At 38.4% G+C, this 15001-nt stretch overlaps 1 protein-coding gene across 2 annotated transcripts in view; it reads right to left on the bottom strand.

Moving 5' to 3' along the window:
- Positions 1 to 15001, bottom strand: part of upf2 (UPF2 regulator of nonsense mediated mRNA decay) — an 83130-nt gene that overhangs the window by 26526 nt on the left and 41603 nt on the right. For both annotated transcript variants that reach the window (XM_039761294.1, XM_039761295.1), the window contains exons 13-16: positions 12406 to 12591; positions 11052 to 11255; positions 2647 to 2922; positions 1801 to 1984 (exon numbers count right to left, since the gene is read on the bottom strand). In XM_039761294.1, the coding sequence (XP_039617228.1) occupies positions 1801 to 1984; positions 2647 to 2922; positions 11052 to 11255; positions 12406 to 12591 (850 nt within the window). The remainder of the gene's footprint in view (positions 1 to 1800; positions 1985 to 2646; positions 2923 to 11051; positions 11256 to 12405; positions 12592 to 15001) is intronic.

Below are 15001 nucleotides of genomic sequence, written 5' to 3'. Positions count from 1 at the left end.
CGGCGCCCAGGCTGATGTGAGAGAAACATCACTTCCGGTCAACCTATATCACTTCCAGTTAACAGACCTCACTTCCTGTCTGACCATTTAAAACTGCCATCTTTTCCAACCTTCAACAGTTCTGTCTTGGACTCTCTACAGTCAACTTCATTGTTGCTTAAAAATTCAATAACTTTGCAGCTAGGAATATTATACGGGTGGCTGCCCCAAACCTTTTTACGTGTCTCAAGTCTCTTCCTTTTACACTATTTAATTAAATCTTGCAAAGCAAAGCTTTCCAGAGGTGTAATTGTAAATGTGATTACAATCTTGGTCTGATCAGGCAAAGAAACTGGAATTTTTTTTGTTCCAGTTTTGTTCTCACAGCTGATAATTACTTTTAATGACTGATTTCATTTTTGGGGGTTATATCTGTATTAAACAAACATTTGCAAACTTTTTAATCTCACAGTCCTGCTTCCAATTTTAATCCTAAAAAATCAACAATAAAAATAAATTCAGTAATTACTAATGTGCATAGAATCATTATGAAATTTTGGATATCATGCAATCTGAGGAACTAAATACAGGCGAATAACAGAAAAGAACCAGAAAAGACTCAGCTGAAAAACAGAGGCCTGGGAGAAGGTTCACCTTCCACAGAGAAGAAAATCCCAAGCAAAAGCCAAAAAAAAAAAAAAAAAAAGTCTTGATCTCAACCCCATTAAGCATCTGTATCACGGTTTGAAAACTGGAGTCCAGCAGCATCACCCAAACTATGTGAATGATCTGCAGAAAATCTTCCAGGAAGAATGGGGCAATATCACTCTAAAGTAGGGTGCAAAGCTGGTTCAGACTTACCCCTATATGACTTAAGGCAGTTAATGTAGCAAAATTAGGCGTTACTAAATACCGATATTTATACAGCAGTTTTCTTGTTTTAATATTTTAGGAATATACTTCTGATAAATTACTTATTATGGCTTTAAAACTAAACAAGAGCACTTAATATTTCAATAATAATGCTTATTAGAGGAGTATGTGTATGTATCTTATGAGAGCCAGAAAATGGTGTCAATTTTCAAAGGGACTAAATACTTCTGCAAGGCACTACTTATTTACAGTACTTCCTGCTTGATCCTCTGTGAAAATCTACAGTTCACATCAGTAAGGGAAACAAATATAGAAGAATATTATAATAAATTTAGTCATGCATTAGACTCCCTCTGATGTTTAAACAATTCCATTCATTCTAATTTAAAGTACTATCCCAGCAGAAACTTAAAACCTTTCCATGAAACAAGAATTACATTAATTTATGTGGAATCCTTAAATCTAATACTGAAACAGAGGTAAACTTAGAAACGTGATAGTTCTAGACTCTGATTTGTAATAGCAAACTGATTACAAGCGTGGTGTAATAAAAATGATGAAAAACATTTTTATTTGTAAGAGTTCTTAAGGAAAGAAAAATGAACAAATATATATTTAGCTAAATAAATTGTATTTTGTAGTAACGGCTGAGAAAAAATGTAATCTCCTGTTTTCATGCACAAAGGAAAAAGCTTATGATGTTAAAGTAGCTAATGGTGACAAATGCTATACAATAGCAAACAATGTAAAAAAACGTTCATGCATAAAAAAGAAAAACAAAATTCTCACTTTACTTGAGTCACATAATCCATGTAGAAGTTATCCAGTTGTACGCTTGAAATGTGCAATGGTTTAATTACAACAACTATACAAATGGACAAGTGGCAAAAACATTTTAATAATCAATTCAAAAACCATAAAGAAATTGTTTAAGGCATATTTACTCACCTAATTTAACCAAAAATTCTCGCTCTAGTTCTGCTACTTGTCTAACAGCATCCTCCAGAGAACAGCAGAGTTTCATTTTTGGTCTTAGCAGCTCTAGAGTATCACTTATCATATAGTCAATATCTATAGGGAAAGGATGATCCTTGGTCCAGACATCCAGACTCTTTTTCCACCAGATATAACGCTAAAGAATAGAACAGACTTCTATGTAAGCATTTATTGAAATTCATTCTTCTGCACTTACAAACCTAAGTAATGTCAAACACATGGACACTTTTTTAAATGTATCCATCTACTGATTGTAACACCTTATCAAGGATGCAATGGTTGAAAAGGTGAAAAGTAATAATTAACTTTGACTGAAGCAGAAGTACAATGCAGGTAGTTTCCATACAGAAAAAAAGATTATATCTGTCCTCAGTATTAACTTAGCACTGGTGATCAAACACAAAAGATGTGTTTGTTTTTTTTTTTTTAATTCTTTATTTAAAAAAAGAAAATGGCAAAGTGAAGTCCATTTAGTACTTTTAACATATGTAAAAATATGTTAAGAACATTTAAAATAAATGTAGCATATGTAAAAATATGTTAGGAGTAGTAAAATAACGTTTTTGTAGTTGTATTGAACTCCTCCTAATTTTAGTATTATTGGTGTAGAGTTTGAGCTTCCAGTATGTAACCTTTCAAAATATTCACATATACAACTACTTTTGATATGAGCAAAGGTAGGCTGTATAACTGTGCACTATATGACAGACTGGGTTCTCATAGCTTCAACAGAAAACAAGTGCTACGGTATTAAAGCAAAAAAAAAAAATGTTGGACCACAAATTAACAAAGGCAAACCTGGAAATAAATAAGAAAACAATCAAGTTTTCTCTTGCTTGATCCTCTGTCAAAATACTGCCCACATGTATCCAAGACTGTGCAAACTAGACGAATTCGGAAGAGATGCTCTGGTGGGTCCAGTGGACTGGCTGAACCATCAGGATTTACTCCAAAGGATATAAAGGAATACAATGTCCGAAAGATTACTGCCGATTCCACCATTCTGTAATTGTATAATTCACCCAAAAACTTGGCACTGCTAATCCGTCTTTGATTAAATTTAGGCTGGTTAACCTAAGAATAAAAAAATGACAGAATAAACACATTACAGTCTAATAAAAATGCAGAATTACATATGACAAAATAAATCAGTACTTGACAGTAGGTCTGATACACTGTATGTCCATCAGTATTTTTATACAGCTTCTCCTTCAAAAGTCTGAAAAACATTTCCATACCAACTTGATGATTGTATGGCTTTCCAAAACCACCTGAGAGATGAACAGTTTAGAAAAACAGCAGTGGATCTCCTTTCAGTATGAGGCGCCTGCTACATCTCCAGGTGAAAAAACTCCAGCAGAATTATTAAAAGATGTTCAAGTTACCTAAGCTCTTAATAAATAATTACCCAATTCCAAAACAGTCAGCTGCTAAGCTAATATTATTGATTTGAAAACACATTTCTTTTTCCTTATTTGGAACCACAATATACATCTCTCAGTCATTACCCAATACTATTAACTTTTTGCAGATGATGGCAGTGTAGACAAGTATCTATTGCACCCATTATTACCCTTGGTCAGTCTTCAGCGTGATCCTTGCTTCTCCCTTGAAAAGCATACATGGTATTTTACTAAGTTCCCAAAATGGGAGCAAGAGAACAGGAGTTTTAAGTTGGACATATCAAGCTGTAAAGCAGCTAACACACTAGTAGTTAGACAGAGATGAAGTTAAAAGAACTTTAAATTGTAAACACAACAGATTAGTCACTTAGATCCCCCCAAATAATTCATCTATTAGCCTCATCTTCAACTTAATACTCTGTCCTCTATCAAAATAAATAAATTCTATATACTTAGGGGGCTTTGCCCGCTGCTCGCTTCGTTCGCCCAATTCAAAACCCTTTTAATTCTCGCGGATAGGCCTCTTCATTGGGAAGAAACACTACTTTTCCCTGATGGCAACACAAATTAGACGATCTACAAGTCTCCGACTTAAAGTTTAAAGCCAAACAATATCTACATACTTCCGTCATATCACCTATATCCATATATTCAATATCTTTTCGCTTTTACCTTTTGATCGATATCGCACTGAATTTTGATTCCATGTTTGGAATTACAATTTGACAATGCAACGTATTAACTGCCCATGAGTGAATATTGTTTCTTTCTCTCTACAAGAAATGTGTCTGAGAATACCATTCACACAAATGAGAAATGATTGAACCATATGCGTAGTTAGGCAAGCAGGACTTTTTAAAATCTCTTTGAATAAGCTCACCTCGCAGGGCTGAAATTTTCTCTTGCGGGATTTCACTTTCACCAAACAACAAATCTTTTAATTCCCGCGGATACGCCTCTTTATTGGGAAGAAACGCTACTTTTTTTCCCCCAATGATGGCAAAACAAATTAGACAATCTACAAGTCTCCGACTTAAAGTTTAAATATGAACAATATATTCTATCTCTTTTCGCTGTTCTATTATTTCACTGATTAATAATTTCCATTTGTTTGCGCTAATGCGATTTTTACTAACTTTTTTATTGAGACTTTTGAACTTTCATACTTCCATTATCTCTAACCTGCTCTGCATGTGTACCGCTCCAATGTTTCTGAAATCTTTACAGTGTTCTACTTTGTCATCTACTCTTTGTGGCAGTGGTTAAATCTCTTGGCACAAAGACTTGTCTTGGAAGATGTGTAAGTATCTTTCCGAGAAAATCATGTCTTGTCTCCTTCCAAGATTTTTTTTTTAGAATAGAGAGATATAATTCATATAACTAATTGAAGCTCGGCTAACAATTTGCTTCTAGGGCATCAATGCTCTGTTTGAGTTTATTATAATTATGAGCGCTTTTTTCTGGTTTCTTTCATCAATCAATCCATTCTATCTATATATCTATATATCTATATATATATATATATATATATATATATATCTATATATATATATATATATATATATATCTATATATATATATCTATATATATCTATATATATATATATATATATATATATATATATATATATATATATATATATATATATATATATATATATATATATATATATAGGTTTGTACTTAAGTCGAACAGGTAGATTATTTAATAAATGCTACTGCTGACCAACTGTAACCAAGTGCTCTGCCAATGAATGATGGAGTTTCACCTCTTTCTGACCTTTATATTATTTCTAATTTATTTTCAATGGTGATGTTTTTTTCTCTTCTTTACTATATCACCGGCACTTGCAACAGATTTGTGTTTCAGAGACATTCTTGAAGGGTGAAGACAAAAGATTAAGATGAGCTCTTCTGCACAGCAGGAAGGCACCAGATGTCAACATGTCTGATGTATAGGGTGGTCCAGATCTAATTATGCAATTTTCATTACGCTATAACTTATTCAGTTTATTATATAGAAAATAACCCGAAAAGTCCCGGAACCATCAAGAAGTGTGTGAACTGACAACATGAAGAATCATCCTCACATAAATCAAAGTCATCCAGACGATCTGGATCTGCATAATTAGATCTGGGCCACCCTATACTGACAAGAGACAACTTCCTGCTATGTGCGTAAAAGTACAAGCAGGCTTGCTATTGAGAATGAATGGGGGCAGCGAGGGGCGGTTCATCAGCCCACCTCACAGTCACCTCCACTACAGTATGCTATCTGCAATGTCCGCTGCACCACCGCCCCCATTCAACACGCAGCCATCCGAGGCACACTACAATGCTACCCCGCGCCACCCTGTTCACCCAAAATGGCCTCCGTTCAGCCACAACCGGGTCACCGCTTGCAGCATTACCAGCCGCCCACCTAGAATCAACAGGCAACCGTGTGTGGTAGGCGGGCAGTAAAACAGCATGCTGCCGGTAGCCGCCAGAGGTAACGCACTGCATCACCGCTTGCAGCGTTTCCAGGCAGAAGATGACAAAGCAGCAGTTACTGAGGCGCATGCGTTGCAGCTGCGGCCCCATTCGTATGTCATAGGTCAGATGTCCATAACTTGGGGACTACCTGTGTGTGTATGCGTATGTATATATATGTGTGCTCTGACTGCCATAAGGTATCGAGATGAAATCCTTGAACCCATTGTCAGACCCTACGCTGGTGCAGTAGGTCCTGGTTTCCTCCTAATGCACGACAATGCCCGGCCTCATGTGGCAAGAGTATGCAGGCAGAACCTGGAGGATGAAGGAATTGAAACAATTGAATGGCCTTCACGATCCCCTGACTTAAACCCAATAGAACATCTGTGGGACATTATGTTTCGGTCCATTAGGCACCGCCAGGTTGCTCCTCAGACTATACAACAGCTCAGGGATGCCCTCATACAGATCTGGGAGGAAATTCCACAAGACACCATCCGTCGTCTCATTAGGAGCATGCCCCGATGTTGTCAAGCATGCATACAAGGTTGTGGGGGCCACACAAGATACTGAAAAGCATTTTGAGTAGCAGAAATTAAGTTTTTGAAAAAATGGACTAGCCTGCCACATCTTCATTTCACTCTGATTTTAGGGTGTCTATACAATTGAGCCCTCTGTAGGCAGAAAACTTTTATTTCCATTAAAAGACTTGGCATCCTTTTGTTCCTAAGACATTGCCCTGTCGTTATTTGTATAGATATCCAACTTCATATTGAGATCTGATGTATCTAATGTGTTTCTTTAAAGTGTTCCTTTAATTTTTGTGAGCAGTGTGTGTGTTTGTGTGTGTCCTGCGGTGGGTTGGCACCCTGCCCAGGATTGGTTCCTGCCTTGTGCCCTGTGCTGGCTGGGATTGGCTCCAGCAGACGCCCCGTGACCCTGTATTCGGATTCAGCGGGTTAGAAAATGGATGGATGGATATATTATATATACACACGTGGACAAAATTGTTGGTACCCTTCAGTCAATGAAAGAAAAACTCACAATGGTCACAGAAATAACTTTAATCTGACATGCCGTCTGGAAAAGGCACTCTTCAAACCTGAGACAACTGGAGCAGTTTGCTCATGAGGAGTGGGCCAAAATACCTGCTGAGAAGTGCAGAAGTCTCATTGACAGTTACAGGAATCGTTTGATTGCAGTGATTGCCTCAAAAGGTTGTGCAACAAAATATTAAGTTAGGGGGACCATCATTTTTGTCCAGGCCTGTTTCATGAGTTTTTTTATTAATTCTGTTGAAGCATGGTTGAAAAGCAATGTCTGACTTTTATTTATTAAATTTCATAGAATTTTTATTTATTATTACTTTTGTCAGATTAAAGTTATTTCTTTTTTTTTTTTATTAATTTTATTACAATCAATACATAGCAATCAAGTTTTACAAAAAAAAAAAAGAATTATGTTAAGAACAGATCGATCCCCACCCCTGAGAGAGAGAGCAAGCCAAATGGTGTAAAATTTAAGGCTTGTAAAAATACCTAAATTAATAAATTCTCTGTGCTTTATAAACTTATTTTAAAATATTACTGATTAGATCCTGCCATGTTTTGAAAAAAGTCTGTACAGATCCTCTAACTGAGTATTTGATTTTTTCCAATTTCAAATAATATAACACATCGGTTTTCCACTGACTTAAAAGAGGAGAGTTTGGGTTCTTCCAGTTTATCAGAATAAGTCTGCGTGCCAACAGTGTAGTGAATGCAATCACAATTTGTTTGTCCTTCTCCACTTTAAGACCCTCTGGAAGAACCCCAAACACAGCTGTTAATGGGTTAGGAGGGATTGTGAGTCCAAGGCTGTCTGAGAGGTAATTAAAAGTTTTGTCCAGAATAATGTTAATTTGGTGCAGGCCCAGAACATGTGACCCAGTGAGGCTGGGGCTTGGTTGCAACGTCGCAGGTTGGATCATGCCCTGGAAACATTTTGGAGAGTTTTAGTCGAGACAGATGCGCTCGATATATAATTTTGAGTTGTATAATTGTATGCTTTGCGCAGATGGAGCTCGAGTGAAAGTTATTTCTGTGACCATTTTGAGTTTTTCTTTCATTGACTGAAGGGTACCAACAATTTTGTCCACGTGTGTCCACTGTCCATTTTCTAACCCGCTGAATCCGAATAGGGTCACGGGGGTCTGCTGGAGCCAATCCCAGCCAACACAGGGCACAAGGCAGGAACCAATCCTGGGCAGGGTGCCAACCCACCGCAGGACACACACAAACACACCAAGCACACACTAGGGCCAATGTAGAATCGCCAATCCACCTAACCTGCATGTCTTAGGATTGTGGGAGGAAACCGGAGCGCCCGGAGAAAACCCACGCAGACACGGGTGTGTGTGTGTGTATATATATATATATATATATATATATATATATATATATATATATATATATATATATATGTATATATATATATATATATATATATACACAATAAATAAATAAAAGTCAATGTGTGTATGTATGTTCCAGCATCACGTCCGAACGGCTGGAGAGTGGTTCATGAAACTTGGTACACATATTCCACTTTGGTTGACTAAAAATACTGCAGGGTGAAATCAGCCGTAACCCACCCCCTTCTAAGTATAGTGGGGGGTGACCTTGTGGTCTTGTATACATGTTACCATCCAGTTGACACTCGGAATGACCACCAGAGGGTGAACTGGAGGCGACTGCCAGCATTCTTTATGTTTGAGTGCCACCACGCCCCTGTTGCTTTTGAAATTAAATACAGTTCTACGTGTGGAAGTGAGTGTGTCTGTCCGGCCCGGAGGATACGCAAGCGAGGCCAGTACACCACCACAAGAAAAACTCCTAAGAAACACAGTCACTTAGCTGCTAATGCACAAACAATGTGAGCACTTCAGCAACATGAATCCTTCTAGCAGAGAGATGTCCAGAGTAGTTCTGTCGATTTAAATACTTTCTAGGATCCCATGTATTTTTTCAACCAATTAAAAAAAAAACCATGAGGAACAACTGGAGGTGACTGCCAGCATTCTTTATGTTTGAGCACCACCGTACCCCTGTTGCTTTTCAAATTAAATACTGTTGGCTGGTTCTGGGCGACAACTAGATGATAACATACATACAACACCGCAAGACAAGCACATTAGTGAGTCTTTATCCATCCATCCATCCATTATCCAACCCGCTACATCCCAACTACAGGGTCACGAAGGTCTGCTGGAGCCAAACCCAGCCAACACAGGACGCAAGGCAGGAAACAAACCCCGGGCAGAGCGCCAGCCCACCGCAGAAAACCCATGCAGACATGGGGAGAAGATGCAAACTCCACGCAGGGAGGACCCAGGGTTATTGTTTGTTAATTTTTAAAAGTTGTGTTTTTTTTTTTAATTATGTTTTTCTCAAACAATTAAAAAAACTTTAATTTTCCTCCTGGGCAACGCTGGGTATTTCAGCTAGTATCTATATATATATATAATTCACTAAGGCAAGACAACCATGGAAAGCACACCGGAAGGGGCGTGGATTCACTAAGCCGCCAACAAGTGAGGCACCTATGGCGCACGCAGGAAGGAGCCACGCCCACCAACTCCAAGACCATTGGATACGACGACAACTCGCAGGGCCACGCCCACCAACTCAGACGCGACGACACAGAAAAAATGCCGTCATTTATATTCGTCTGTCATAGAGGCCACATGCAGTGCAGGTCAGGTTAATGTCATGTGCATGTCATGCACCTGTGAGCTACGTTGACTGTTCATAGAGGCATGTTTCTCGCAGAGGTGAATCACCATATGCAGCGTGTGAAATGGTTTGCGAGGGGTATCCCATGGGATCCTTAAAACAATCCTTTACAACTGAGGTTAAAGCACAATGAAGTAAGCAGTCTTTAAAAAACGACTTTTCGGTAACGTCGCACGACCGCGTGCACCATAGCAAACTGTTTCACACACTACATACGGCTATTTGCATCCGCGACAAGCATGCATCTTCTTAGATGCTCCTGCGGGAACACGGAAGACGTTTTCCTGCCCACCAACACTCCTTTTTCACCGGCCGGCGTCTACCCTCGCTCTCTAGGCATTCACACTGCCTGCCCATTTGCCCGGACGCAAAAACTCACCTACCACCCAGTTAGTCCCTTTCATCTGTGGTGAGAGTCCATATGCACGTCTGAGCCACGCGGTGTTTGTTATGCCGCGGGTTCACTATTGTGTTGTATTTTGCTCTCTCCAGAGTTCCATCTTTTCATTCACTTACTGTTGTATTCTCACACCAACCTGTTTTAGACATCCGTGTCTTTCCAGAACTGTTTAGCATTCAATAAATAATTATGCATGAGATTGACCATGTGTTTACCCAGCGCAGACAGGCGTGGGTAAGCCGTTGAACCTCATTCGGGCTGCAAGCAGTGGAATTCCCACTAAGTGTGACTCATACACTCCCACTCATGGATTATATATAGAAAAGCAACCAAAACCGAGGGGTATCCCATGGGGTCCTTAAAACATTCCTTTACAACTGAGGTTAAAACACAATGAAGTAGGCAGTCTTTAAAAACCAAGTTTTCCGTTACGACGCACAACCGCGTCCACCACTGCAAACTGTTTTACACGCTACATACAGCAATTCATATCCACGACAAACATGCGTCTTCTTAGATACTCCTGCACTTTGTTCACAATCCCCTCCCACCTCGCTACTACCGTGGTCGGGTGCCTTGGTGGATTTTATATAGAAAGCCAGCCAAAACCGCACAGAGCAAAGAAAAGTCTAGAGTTCCATCTTTTCATTCACTTTTTGTTGTATCCTCAAACCCTCCCTTTTTAGACAATTGTGTCTTTCCAGAAGTGTTCAACAATCAATAAATAATTATGCAGCGTTTGTTATGCCGCGGCTTCACTATTGTGTTGTATTTTGCTCTCTCCAGAGTTCCATCTTTTCATTCGCTTACTGTTGTATTCTAACACCAACCCGTTTTAGATAACCGTGTCTTTCCAGAAGTGTTTAGCATTCCACACTTCGCGCCGTGCACCCCCATTCCTCCGTCTGGCAGGAGAAGGCACGAGGACGGTACGCCAGTTTTCAGTCATGGACGATTGTGTGTTGGTTCGTTCCGTGCATTGTTACAATGTTGCTTTTCTTGCTGATTTATTACATTACCGATTCTTCAAATATTAATTTTCTTCCTGTGCTTAAAAATCATTAAAAAACCGGATACGCCGCGGGTTGGCTATAAATGTTAATTCTTCAAAAAAAAAAAAAACACAACATTTCCACTGCGAAACATACTCACCTCCATTCCAAGTCTTATATCTTCCAAAACACCATCAACTACATGGATGCCTACATCTTCTTGATAGGCAACTAAGCCAGCAAGAAGGTTGGCCACACAGTGAATGCTGTTATACTTCACATTCCAAATATTGACCATGCAGCAGATTAAATAATTTTTGGTTTCTGGGTCCTGCCATGGTAATTTTCTCATCTGCCTCAGTACCTACAAACATTAAATGCAGTATGTCAGTTTCTTTAATATTGCAGTATAATTCTATAATATTATCACAAATAAATGTAAACATTTGCCAATTGCAAACTACGTTTTGAGTAAAGAAACACAAAGCACCTGCAAAAATAATACGTAATACACTCCATTTAGATTGAATCTTGTCTCTTTGCTTTTCAGCTTGTTTGTTCACCGATCACACAAAAATTAATGAATACATTTTCATGATATTTTGCAGGTAGGTTGATATTGGTCCAACATAAAATACAGGCAATAAGTAGTGATGTGTGAACCCTCTGAAATGTATTGAATTCAATAGGGAGTGAGGAACTAAATTAGTTTAGAGTAGCTTATAATGTTTAAATGGTGTTTTAATTGTCCATGAGGGTTTGGGAAACATCTGCCAACAACTCTGGATTGTTTATTGTGGCCAAAAATATGATCCAAGTGAACTGTCAGGGAGCAGTGTTAAAAACACTCTGCCACTGTGCCTCAAACAACAAAAGAGGTTGATGGAACGCTCACCATAAACAATATACAACAAATGGCTACAAATTAGCAATATATATTTATATTTAAAAAATATATATTTTTTTTAAATCACTATGCTCAAAGAGCTCCAGTCATGAGGCACACATTGGCCATGCCAAAAAGCAGTTGTGTGAGACTGGCTCATATGACTGTTTGAAGTTAACCAGTTTTGTATACCTTCACCAATATTTCCAAATTTCTTTCATCAATATAAAATTATGTTCTTGCTTATATTCCAGCTCAGCTTTAAATCAAGTAATTTTTAACTTCATTAAAATAATATTTTTATTTAAAGTTGTGGAAATACTTGTATAATTCATAAAGTTTATATAGAAAAGAAACAAACTGAATTGGGTTGAATGAATTATTACAAATTGCAAAATGGCAAACTGTATAATTTACAATATATTTTTCAATTTAGTCACAAAAACAACTGCAAAAAAAATAAAATCAAATAGACTATGTAGGATTTGCATAATTTTAGGATATACATGTCTAAAGGCAAACCCTGTGAAAAAGACATTTGAAATTCATGCTGAAATGTATTCAGGCACAATTTCTACTTGAAACATAGTTATGCATATGATTTTTGGCTGTTCAAAAAAAGATTTACCTTTTCTGTTGTAACCTTGGAGAGGTCTTTGTAAAGTAGTTTACGAATATACTCTTGAAGTGGTGGTCTCTTCTTCCTCACTGCTTTTTCAACTGGTGGTGGATTGCAATAATAATAAGCATTCTCAACCATGGTGACATAACGGGCATCTAAGTGCATTGCTTGTTTTTTTCGCATCATTTGCTCCTGTCACAGAGAATATTACACTTCAGTACTACCAAATAAAAAAATATTACTTAAGATAATTGAAACATGCAAATATAATGAGATTTGAAACCAGCAGACAGTCTAAGAGCTACACAATGGATTTTTTTGAGAAAGAAACAAAAGCATTGTATTCATGAAAACCAAATAAATTAATTACACTGCACAACAAAGTTTTTGCTTCTTGAACACTGTTGGGTGTTTCTTATAGATTTTTGGGTGCTGATCACGAATATCACATCAAAATTTACCCATCACATACAGTTTCTTCAGTTTTGTCATGATTTTTTGTTATATTTCTATTCAAACATTTTCACTCCTGTAAGTGACTTAACAACGTTTTGTGCAGCCTGGGCATGTTCAGCAATGGAATCAGGCCAGGTTGGAAGCTGTTCTGTGGATGTTGACATCCTGGGCAGGTCTGAACAAGCTTGACACTGTCTCAGCATGCTATAAAAGGTTGCTTGCATACACTGATCCTGCTCATTTGGTTTATATAGATAATCAGTGTGTATGTATAGTATCAGTATAGTATCTGTAGCAATATAACAGTAAGTAAGCTTGATGCTACAGAAGTTTTGGTGTTGGGCGATATGTCTCGTCAATGTCGTAACAGCTGTGATACATTCTGCTATATCAGTGGCAAATATACACTTGCACCTCAGAGACATTGGATGACTGCTTTTATGAAGAAAGCTTATCATCTGTATTTCAGCTGCAAAATTGGTAATCAAGATAAAGAATGGGCGCCTCACATTTGCTGTGTGACATGTGCCGTCAGTCTGAGAGTCTGGCAAAGAGGCACTCGAAAGACGATGCAGTTTGCTATTCCGATGATATGGCGAGAACAGAAAGACCATGTGACGGACCGTTACTTCTGTTTGACTAATGTGTCTGGTTTCTCTGCAAAAAACAAGAAGTCAAATGAATATCCTAATCTGCCTTCAGCAATGAGACCCGTGCCACATGACAACAGTCTTCCAATTCCAAAACCACCAGAGGATTGGACTTTAGATGAACCAGAAGAAGAAACTGCAATGCAGGGTACTGACAGTGACATTGACCTGGATTTTGAACCGTGCTTATCAGGTGATCCACATCTGATGACACACTCCGAATTGAGCGATTTGGTCTGAGATTTGGGTCTGTCAAAAGCAAAAGCTGAGTTGCTGGGTTCGAGACTGCAGGAATGTACCTGTCACCAGGTACGAAAATTTCTGTGTTTCGAGGCCGACATGGTTTTGCACAAGTCGCAGGTCTCGGTTTCTGTTATGACATTGAAGGATTATTTTCGGCCCTGGGTCTGTGATCACAACCCGGAAGAGTGGCGTCTCTTCATTGATTCATCAATGTTAAGCCTGAAAGCTGTTCTGCTACACAATGGCAACATTTATCCTTCAGTACCTGTTGGCTATGCAGCACACATGAAAGAAATGTATGAGAATATGAAACTGTTGCTGAAGCATGTCCAGTATAGCAGGTACAACTGGAATATCTGTGGAGATCTTAAAGTCGTTGCTCTGTTACTATGACTGCAGCTCGGCTATACAAAGTACTTTTGTTTCATCTTTGAATGGGACAGCTGTGCCAAAGAGTCGCACTATTCTCGACAGAACTGGCCATTCCGTAAAAAGTTAGTTCCAAGACAGAAAAATGTGGCACATGAATTGCTTGTCGACCTGACAAAGATATTTCTGCCTCCTCTTCACATAATACTGGGAATAAAGAAGAATTTCGTGAAAGCACTGAACAAGGAAGGGGAAGGTTTTCATTATTTAAGCCAGATGTTCCCAAGAATAACTGAAACCAAGATCAAAGAGGGCATTTTTGTTGGCCTCCAGATCAGACATGTTATGAGTGACAAGCGGTTTGAAGAACGGTTAGTTGGGCTGGAAGAAATTGCCTAGAAAGCCTTCAAAGACGTTGTTGACAGTTTTCTGGGCAATTACAGAGCCCCAAACTACATTCAGCTGGTAGACAAACTTCTCAAACCATACAAGACAATGAAGTGCAACATGTCACTCAAGATTCATTTCCTCCACTCACACTTGGACTTCTTCCCTGCAAATCCCGGTGCTGTCAGTGATGAACACAGTGAAAGGTTTCACCAGGACATTGCTACGATGGAGAAACGATACCAGGGCAACTGGAATCTGTTAATGCTTGCTGACTACTGTTGGACACTGCAACATGATGCACCAGACATTGAATACAAAAGAAAAATCAGGATGAAAACACTTTTAATTCTGTTGAATTTAATAGCTAATGCGAAACATAAACGTGACTAAATACGTTGCGCGAACGCTGTTCAGGAAGCAAGACATTTAATAAAAAATTAAAAAAAAACCTGTTGTGCAGTGTTACACGAAAATAAACAAAGGCTCAATAGTTT

Source organism: Polypterus senegalus, chromosome 8 (assembly GCF_016835505.1).
Source record: "Polypterus senegalus isolate Bchr_013 chromosome 8, ASM1683550v1, whole genome shotgun sequence".
Classification (NCBI taxonomy): domain Eukaryota; kingdom Metazoa; phylum Chordata; class Cladistia; order Polypteriformes; family Polypteridae; genus Polypterus; species Polypterus senegalus.
The sequence above is the reverse complement of the archived record's forward strand: the minus strand, read 5'-3'. Positions and strand labels throughout refer to the sequence as shown.